This window comes from Colossoma macropomum, unplaced genomic scaffold (genome assembly GCF_904425465.1).
Source record: "Colossoma macropomum unplaced genomic scaffold, Colossoma_macropomum, whole genome shotgun sequence".
Taxonomy (NCBI): Eukaryota; Metazoa; Chordata; class Actinopteri; order Characiformes; family Serrasalmidae; genus Colossoma; species Colossoma macropomum.
Genome location: NW_023496024.1, coordinates 252,501 through 262,500, shown reverse-complemented (window position 1 = coordinate 262,500; position 10,000 = coordinate 252,501). Strand labels below are relative to the sequence as shown.

Here is a 10,000-nt window from a genome sequence, read left to right as displayed (position 1 = left end):
ACACACCGTACACACACACACACACACACCTACACACACACAGTACACACACACACAGTACACACACACACACACCTACACACACACCGTACACACACACACACACACCTACACACACACAGTACACACACACACACACCTACACACACACCGTACACACACACACACACCTACACACACACAGACACACACACACACACCTACACACACACCGTACACACACACACACACACACCTACACACACACCGTACACACACACACACACCTACACACACACAGACACACACACACACACCTACACACACACCGTACACACACACACACACACACTACACACACACAGTACACACACACACACCCTACACACACACAGACACACACACACACACACACACAGTTCACACACCTACACACACACACAGACACACACACACACACACACACAGTTCACACACCTACACACACACACTTTAATGTGTTCTCCAGGGGACTCGTGGAGTGTCTCTGTTCTGCGCGGAGGTTTGGGGTTCTGATGGCTGCACTAACGGAATAGAGATCCAGAGACTGAAGGATAAGCTGGGAACCCGACAGATGCCCACGGCGGAGCTGCTGCTGGACGGCACCCGCGCTCGGCTGGTACGTCGACGCTTCGCTCTGCTGTGTCTCGTTTACGGTTCTGTAAAAAAACACAATGTACCGTTTTAAAAGAGCACAAAGTGACACGTTCTTGATAGAGTTCTTTAAAGTTATAGTGAGAACATTAGCAGAGTCTGTTCTCACATTCACGCTAGGTCACTACTGTTCTACAGTTTCTCGTTAGGCTGAATGAATAACCGACTCTAAATGTAGGTATTGTGATATAGACTGAGTCTGTTCTACGGTTTCTCATTAGGCTGAATGAATAACCGACTCTAAATGTAGGTATTGTGATATAAACTGAGTCTGTTCTACGGTTTCTCATTATAAATATATAATTTAATTACTAAATTAAAATGAATTTTCTCTCTGTGTGTAGTTATCAGAGGAGGGAAGGGGCGTGGCCTCCATAGCTAACATGCTAACTCTCACCAGGATCCACAACACAGTGTCTGCTGTAGCGGCTATGAGGAGGTAATCAGTGTACATATGTAAACATGTTTATTGTTGATGATGTTATGGATAGTGATGAATTACTGATTATTATTATTGATTGATTAATTATTGATTGTTGTGGTGTCAGGATAACCCAGCTGGGCAGGGAATACTCCACTAAGCGCTCCGTGTTCGGAAAGCTGCTGAAGGACCGTCCACTGCACGTACAGACCCTGAGCCGGCTGGAGGTATCTCACTGATCTCAGTCACAGTGCAGTGACAGCGCCCTCTAGTGGCAGCAGCCGCCGGTCACTGTTACGCTACCTGTCCACTTGAGCTTGCTCTCGCCAAAAAATGTACAATAAACAAAATTCTGCTTTTTATGCTTTTATAGTTTTCAGAGTGCATCTGTCATCCACGCTAGGTACCTTAGCACGTAACCTACACTCTTAAAAAAGATGGTTCTTCAATGGTTCTTTAGTAAATATATGATTCTATATAGAACCATATACACTTAAACAGCTATCTGCATGCTTAAATGGTTTTCTGCATTGCAAAATTGTTCGTCAGATTGATGGAGAACGTGTCGTAAATGGTTCTATATAGAACCTTTTCGAAAAGGCACCAAAAAAGGTTCTGCTGTTGTTACGATGTCAAGCTTGTCACAATAGCAGAACCCTTTATTCTGCTATACAGAACCATTTTCAACAACACATTCTTCATCAATCTGAAGAGCCGTTCCACCATGCAGGGAACCAGTTAAGCATGCAGATGTTCTCGGTTCTAAATAGGACGATTGTCTTTACTAGAGAACATTTCAAGAACCATCCTTTTAAGACTGTATGAGCTCTGTATGATTTAACTCCACCCATTTAAACTTCGTCCAATCAAACGTCTTCTCTCCAGATCTTCACTGTCTGCAGTTCGGTATAAAGCCAGCACTCATTTGCATAAAGGTGTAATCTGCATTTGCATAACGTTGAAACATTTTCCTATTTCGTCGCACCACAAACAGCCGAGTGAACCGTTACGGATTCGTAAACGGTTTAAACGACAATCAGAACCTCAGCTTCCTGTTTCCAGTGGCACTGTAGAAACATCAGCCAGCTAATGCAGACAGCCTGCTGAGCTCTACACTGCCCCCTGGTGGACTGTTAGCCATGGTTGTTAGCTAAATCACATCAAGCAGTCAGATGGGACTAAACTGTAATAGGCTGAGTGGGCGTGGCTGAGTTGCTGCAGGCTGAGTGGGCGTGGTGTATGAGTGTACAGGTGTTGGTGATGTCAGAGCACTGTGCCCCTGTGTGATCAGGTGGAGCTGCTGCAGGCTGAGTGGGCGTGGCTGAGCTGCTGCAGGCTGAGTGGGCGTGGCTGAGCTGCTGCAGGCTGAGTGGGCGTGGTGTATGAGTGTACAGGTGACTGTGCTGTCAGAGAGACTGAAATGCCCCCGTGTGGTCAGGTGGAGACCCGCGCTGCCTTCCTGCTGATGATGGAGGTTTGTCGTCTGCTGGGTCGAGAGGAAACAGGAGTGGCTACAGAGAGAGAGACTCACCTGTTCAGGCTGCTCACACCTGTCGCTAAACTCTACTCAGGAAAACAGGTACACGCCCACATCCTTCACCACAGCACAGCCACTAAAACGCCGCGGTGAAGCGCCCCAGTCGCCTGATATTTCATTATATATATTCACTTTTTTCTGTTTTTGTTGTTTTTGCATTTATAACTTAATTTTACTTTTTAGTTATAAAGCACTGTGAGATGCTTTGCGTATGAAAAGTGCTGTGTTAATAAAATGTATTATTACAATACTAATTAGTATTATTGTTTTAATTATTAATTATTGTTCCCGTCAAATGTGAACAACCTTCAAAATCATTAATAATTGAATACATATACAAAATTATTTTTTATAATATAATAAAAATAAGGCAAACTTTATTCATAAGCACTCTTCATACAAACAGCAGCTCAGAGTGCTTTACAGCCGAGCAGTGAAGCGGAATTAGATGGAATAAAATCTGAATTACTGATGTTCAGACAGACAGACAGACAGACACACAGACAGACACACAGACGAGTCCTGTATGTTGAGCTTTATTATCCTGTGTGAATCATAAACACCACAGACTGAGGTAGACCGATATGACCCCCCTCCCCATGGAGGACTGACCCTCTCTGGACAGGGCTCTATTCACACTGCACTGCAGTCACTCTCTCCTATGTAGTCTCACAGCTGGGTGAACATCTGGATAGTCTGCTTACAGCCCGCTTTAGTTTGAGTTCAGTACCCCTGAGGAGCCCCCTGGTGTCAGTCTGTGTAACGATCTGACACCAAAGGGAAAGCACACCCAAAAACACAGTTAACACAGAATAACACAGAATGTTTTCACTCATATTTAGAGAAATTAACACAGTCTGTTTTATTACTAGAGCGCACGTCTGAATAACACTGTTAACTAAATATGTAAATATATTTGTTATTGTACACACATACGCTATGCTACAGAAACTCCCTCTCTTTAGTGCTGAGTTCAGATTCAGATCTGACAGGTCAAAATCAGATTTTACACTAATTTCATATTACAGAATCAAATCTGATCTTAATTTAGGAATCTTATCTGATCTTACAGCATCTTATCTCCAGTTAGAGAATCTTAACCTACTCGATCAGAGTCGACAATCAGCTGCCATGTCTGTTTTCTAGCCACCAACCAAACACACACAGCTGAAACGTAAACACGTCATCAGAATAACGTTAAAATGTGAGTTAAGCTGCTGTTACTGATATAAAAAAGGTCAAACAGAACTAAAGTGTGATAAACTGTAAGGTAGTGAATACTGTGAGAGCGCCCCCTGCTGTTTATCAGAGCGTCGCCGCTCCCCAGTTTCAGTCTCCATTTCCCAAACGCTTTAGCCGAGCGCGCTAACGTTACTCCTCCTAATAAACAGACACACGTTCAGCTCCGTCTCCTCATTATTCACCACCATCACTGTAATATTTCATCATCAACATTAACACACGAAGGTGATCAGAGGGGCGGTGGAGATCGAGTCTGCAGCGTCTGAGATCTTTAAAACGCAGAGTTAGAAAAGAAAATCATCTCACAGTGAAAGCAGCGTTTTACAGTAGGAATAAATGGAGCTCATTATGCTGGTAGTGAACTATGCTGCTGACTCAGCTGCCTAAAAACCATAGAAACGGACCTTAAACAGAAGTGAGGACCCTGTTGGGGTTCATCCTAAAGTTAGGACAGGATTTAGGAGGTTTAGTCTAGTTAGGATGTTTGTGTGATGCTGTTTTCTTATCTGGAGTTCATGATGAGATTATGAAGGTAGGAGCTGATATTCTGGAATAGATACTGTCCAAAATTCAGTCCGTACTGAAGTCGTCATGGAGACCAAACAGATCAGAGTTAGGTCTTTTTCAGTGATCACCAGCCCTGAACCTGGAGAACCTGGATCAGACGCAGGAGGCTGTTTACCCCCATCAGGAAATATCAGATCAATCCACCGACTGAGATCTTCTCTGTTATTGATTTTCAGACTCATTAACATTAGCACATGCAGCGCTGGCCTGCAGAAATAGCCCAGGGTCAGGGGCCCAGATTCACAAAAGTGCTTTAAGATATATGATATATAGCTTAAGTATGTGTTCTGAACTTCATTCTTAAGAAAATAGTTTTGAAAAATCTTCAAATAACTTTTAAGGATTCTTTCATTTTTTTAAGAATAATTCTCAGAAGTAGTATTCCTGAAAACAAACTGTTCTTAAAGGTAAAATGTTGGGGCTCCCGAGTGGCGCAACCGTCTAAGCGTTGGCCCTCAGCAGGAGATCGCGAGTTCGATCCCTGGTGATGCTACAGCCGTCCGTAGCCGGGAGTCCAAGAGAGCACAGTTGGCCTCGCTCTCTCTGGGTGGGTAGGCTGGCCCCCCCTTCTCCCCCCATCACTCAGCGCGATGCTAGTCAGTGCTGGCGTCTGTTAGCTGACGTAACAGATCTGGCGGTTGGCGCTTTCCTCCGAGCGCGTTCGGCTGTCCAGTGACGTTGCGTGAGCGGCAGTTCGAAAAGAAGCGGTGGCGCTTCACAGGTCTCGGAGGAAGCCTGTGTTAGCCTTCACCCTCCTAGCGTTGATAGCATCGTGTGATTGGGGGAGTCCTAACTAGCGGGTGGAATTGGAGACGACTAAATTGGGGAGATTAAAAAAAAAAAAAGGTGAAATGCTAATTTTTGAAACACTTGGTTTGATGTTTTTCCTTAGTTTTGCTCCTGTGAGTGGATTGGACTAAATAAAAGAAATAACTGTTAATACAAAATCAAAATTGTCCACTTGGAATTATGAGGTTCTGACATTTTTCTCAAAATTGAGTTTTTCTCATGTTCTTATTCTGTGACAACTTCTTAACATTATGTGAGGTGTTTTTTAGGCTGTATTCATTTTTGGAAAAAGGTTCTGTCTCCACAGTCCAACTCTAACTTAGTTCTATAAGGTTCTACCTGTGAGCCTATCAGCACTTCTCATACACCCAAGAGGACCAATGAGGTTCTGCTTCTCTGTCATGTCACCGCTCTGCTCAGTGTCGGCGGAAAACGTTTATAGAACTCTATGAAAGTTGAAAACATGTTGCTGAAGCTCTGCCTGTCTTCTACAGCTCTTTATAAAGTCTCACTGTCAGATGTTATAAAGGTGATTAAACAGTGAACGTTTGAACTGATGGGCTCTTAATTACAACATAAACATTAATTAAATCCTCCGTCTGTCTTTCCTTGTTCTTCTTTCTCCCAAAATAAGACATTTCGGCTCATTAGAGTCACATTTCTGATATAAAACTGAACTTCACACGGCCTTTAGACTCCACTGACCTGCTCCACTGACCTGCTCCACTGACCTGCTCCACTGACCTGCTGGGACAGTTTATTAAATAATGCTCCACTCCATCTGAGAGTCTAACAGTAGTGTGACATTAGATGTTAAGCCAAGCCTTTAGAGCATCTACTCATTTCAGACATAACTGTAGTGGATAAACAGGCAGATTACAACATCATTAATTTATTAAATTAATAGTAATATTAAAATGGTTAATTGTTTTGGCATAGCGGCCCATTAGACCCCAGTTACCCCTCTGATCAAACGTTATGGTACAGGACCACTCCATTATGAAGGGTCCATTATGGCTGTAATTGAATTTGGCCACCAGATGGCGCTGCTTCATTTCCTATAAGAACTGAACTGGCTGAATCCGACTCAGCAGAGACTTCACTGAGACAACGTCCCCCCAAATGGACACCTGAACAGTGAAGTACAGGGACCAGGAGTCTAAAACTTCAAAGCTGATTTTTATGTTTTTTAACTAAATGTAGTCTGGTGAAAAATAATCATAGTTAATTCTTTTGTACTTTACTAATTTCACTGATTTTTTAATAAAGGAAGACACAGTGTGCAGGACATAATCTTGTATGTTGAAAGAATATCATCGTAGAACTCGCTGAAATATCTCGGTAGCTCTGGTTTGGCCTGCAGTCGCCTTTTGAGGATAAAAATGTGCTGCCACATGTTTGAGCAGCATCAATGTCAGCTTTTCTGACTCAGAAACGAGCCGAAACTCCACAAATCCAGCAGCGCACTGGTTCAAAGCGAGGAGGCGAGAGTTGGACACATTGACATTGACATTTCCTAACAAAGCTAAAGTTACAACAGTGTTAATTATCAATTAATATCAATAATCATTATTATTAATAATTAATGTTAATTATTAAGAAACCCGTGACAGAAATTTGCCGCTGTTATTATTTTGGAATTCATCACTGACCCAGACCTGCAGTGCAGCTGCCCAGCAGAGTGATACTGATTAACCTGTTCTGAACCGTGTCTGAACTCTGTTTCAGGCGGTTGCCGTGGTGTCTGAGGGTTTGGAGTGTTTTGGAGGTCAGGGTTACATAGAGGACACTGGACTGCCCGCCATGCTGAGAGACGCACAGGTACAGCACACCTACATTCACACTCACTGGCCACTTTATCAGAAACACCTCCGCATATCTACACTCACGGTCCATTCGATCAGCTCCACTGACCATACAGTTTCACTTTGTAGTTCTACAGTTACTGAATGTAGTCCATCTGTGGCAGAGGTGGTATTAAGTGTTTAGTGAGGTGGTATTGAGATTTTAGTGAGGTGGTAGTGAGATTTTAGTGACGTAGTGAGGTGTTAGTGACATGGTTGTAATGTTGTAGTGAGGTTTTAGTGATGTGACAGTGAGGTTTTAGTGATGTGACAGTGAGGTTTTAGTGATGTGGTATTGATGAGGTAGTGAGGTTTAGTGATGAGGTAGTGAGGGTTAGTGATGTGGTAGTGATGTGGTAGTGAGGTTTAGTGATGAGGTAATGATGAGGTAGTGAGGTTTAGTGATGAGGTAGTGAGGTTTAGTGATGAGGTAGTGAGGGTTAGTGATGTGGTAGTGATGTGGTAGTGAGGTTTAGTGATGAGGTCGTGAGGTTTAGTGATGTGGTAGTGAGGTTTAGTGATGAGGTAGTGATGTGGTAGTGAGGTTTAGTGATGTGGTAGTGATGAGGTAGTGAGGTTTAGTGATGAGGTAGTGAGGTTTAGTGATGTGGTAGTGATGTGGTAGTGGGGTTTAGTGATGTGGTAGTGATGAGGTAGTGAGGTTTAGTGACATGGTAGTGATGAGGTAGTGAGGTTTAGTGATGTGGTAGTGATGTGGTAGTGAGGTTTAGTGATGAGATAGTGATGAGGTAGTGAGTTTTATTGACGTGGTAGTGATGTGGTAGTGGGGTTTAGTGATGTGGTAGTGATGAGGTAGTGAGGTTTAGTGATGTGGTAGTGATGAGGTAGTGAGGTTTAGTGATGTGGTAGTGATGAGGTAGTGAGTTTTAGTGATGTGGTAGTGGGGTTTAGTGACGTGGTAGTGATGTGGTAGTGAAGTTCAGTGATGTGGTAATGATGTAGTGAGGTTTAGTGACGTGGTAGTGATGAGGTAGTGAGGTTTAGTGATGTGGTAGTGATGTGGTGGTGAGGTTTAGTGATGAGGTAGTGAGTTTTATTGATGTGGTAGTGATGTGGTAGTGAGGTTTAGTGATGTGGTAGTGGGGTTTAGTGATGTGGTAGTGGGGTTTAGTGATGTGGTAGTGAGTTTTAGTGATGTGGTAGTGGGGTTTAGTGATGTGGTAATGATGTAGTGAGGTTTAGTGATGAGGTAGTGGGGTTTAGTGATGTGGTAGTGGGGTTTAGTGATGTGGTAGTGAGTTTTAGTGATGTGGTAGTGGGGTTTAGTGATGTGGTAATGATGTAGTGAGGTTTAGTGATGAGGTAGTGATGTGGGTGAACGTGGTAGTAACTGTACTGAAGCGGAGGTGATTGTATGTAATTGTGTCGTGGTGAATCGTCTTGAATTCTAGCTCAGTGTACTGTATGGTATTGAAGTTTACAGTATAGACCTTCTATACAGTTTAATGCAGTAATAAAATGAACGTGTGAACATCAACACACCGGTAGAGACTCGCTGTGGGATCAGGTCGAGCAGTGTTTTGTATCGCTGTATCTGTTCTGTAGATGTAAAGTGTTCTGAGTGTGATGGCGGTGTTTTCAGAGCAGCGTGAATGTTTCTGTTTTAAACACAGCTTATTACCCGCGCAGCAGGGGGAGTGGGGGGGCAGGGGGGGTCTCAGCATAAACACTGTGTAATCTCTCAGTGCGTCTGTGAGCGAAAGCAGACTCATTCATCTCTGTAATAGTGATAGATCTCTCTGTTCTCTCTCTCCCGAAAACACAGCGCCGCTCGCACCGCAGCATCCGCCAATTATTATACTTTAATTACCTTACTGATTTCAGCTCAGCCTCAGCTCCTTCACCCAGCTCTCTCTGTGTCTCTCTGCCTGTCTCTCTGTGTGTCTCTGCCTCTCTCTCTGTCTCTCTATCTCTCTCTCTCTCTCTACCTCTCTCTCTGTGTCTCTCTCTCTCTCTACCTCTCTCTGTCTCTCTACCTCTCTCTCTATGTCTCTCTATCTCTCTCTCTCTCTCTACCTCTCTCTCTGTCTCTCTGCCTCTCTCTCTCTCTCTACCTCTCTCTCTGTGTCTCTCTCTCTCTCTACCTCTCTCTGTCTCTCTACCTCTCTCTCTATGTCTCTCTATCTCTCTCTCTCTCTCTGCCTCTCTCTCTGTGTGTCTCTGCCTCTCTCTCTGTGTCTCTCTCTCTCTCTGTCTCTCTCTCTGTCTCTCTACCTCTCTCTCTCTCTCTGCCTCTCTCTCTGTGTCTCTCTGCCTCTCTCTCTGTCTTTCTATCTCTATTCTCTCTCTCTATCTCTCTCTCTGTTCTCTCCATCACTCATCTCTCTCTCTGTCTCTCTACCTCTCTCTGTTTTCGCCATCACTCATCTCTCTCTTTGTTTCTCTCTATCTCTCTCTCTATTCTCTCTCTACACCTCTCTCTCTATCCACCCTCTCTCTCTCTCTCTCTCTCTCTCTCTACCTCTCTCTCTCTCCCTGTCTCTCTCTGTGTTCTCTGCTTTCCCTATTCTCTCTCTCTCTCTCTCTCTCTCTCTCTCTCTCTCTCTCTCTCTCTCTCTCTCTCTCTCTCTCCCCCCCCTTTAGGTGTTGAGTATATGGGAGGGAACCACTAACGTTCTGTCTCTGGATGTTCTGCGCTCCATCTCTAAGTCCTCAGGGCAGGTGCTGCAGGCGTTCTTCTCTGACGTGGAGGTGAGATAACGCTCTGTCTCTCTGATCTTATCTGAAAGCGGATATTACAGAACAAATTACAGATCCGGTGGCGGGGGCGGGGTCAGGCCCGGCTGCCTGTCAGCTCCGGTCAGGAAAAACCGCAGAGTCGCACCGTCTCTGACCGCAGCGACGTCATAACGAGTTCCGCAGAGGAAAGCCTCGTCAGAGCGGAGCGGCTCACGCACACGCATCAGC

General features: G+C 44.3%; 1 protein-coding gene across 2 annotated transcripts in view; it reads left to right on the top strand.

Moving 5' to 3' along the window:
- The window catches only part of LOC118804036 (acyl-CoA dehydrogenase family member 11-like), a 25,730-nt gene that overhangs the window by 10,153 nt on the left and 5,577 nt on the right, over window positions 1–10,000 (top strand). For both annotated transcript variants that reach the window (XM_036564643.1, XM_036564644.1), the window contains exons 7-12: window positions 488–637; window positions 1,017–1,111; window positions 1,221–1,320; window positions 2,532–2,672; window positions 6,957–7,049; window positions 9,677–9,784. In XM_036564643.1, coding sequence (XP_036420536.1) covers window positions 488–637; window positions 1,017–1,111; window positions 1,221–1,320; window positions 2,532–2,672; window positions 6,957–7,049; window positions 9,677–9,784 — 687 coding nt within the window. The remainder of the gene's footprint in view (window positions 1–487; window positions 638–1,016; window positions 1,112–1,220; window positions 1,321–2,531; window positions 2,673–6,956; window positions 7,050–9,676; window positions 9,785–10,000) is intronic.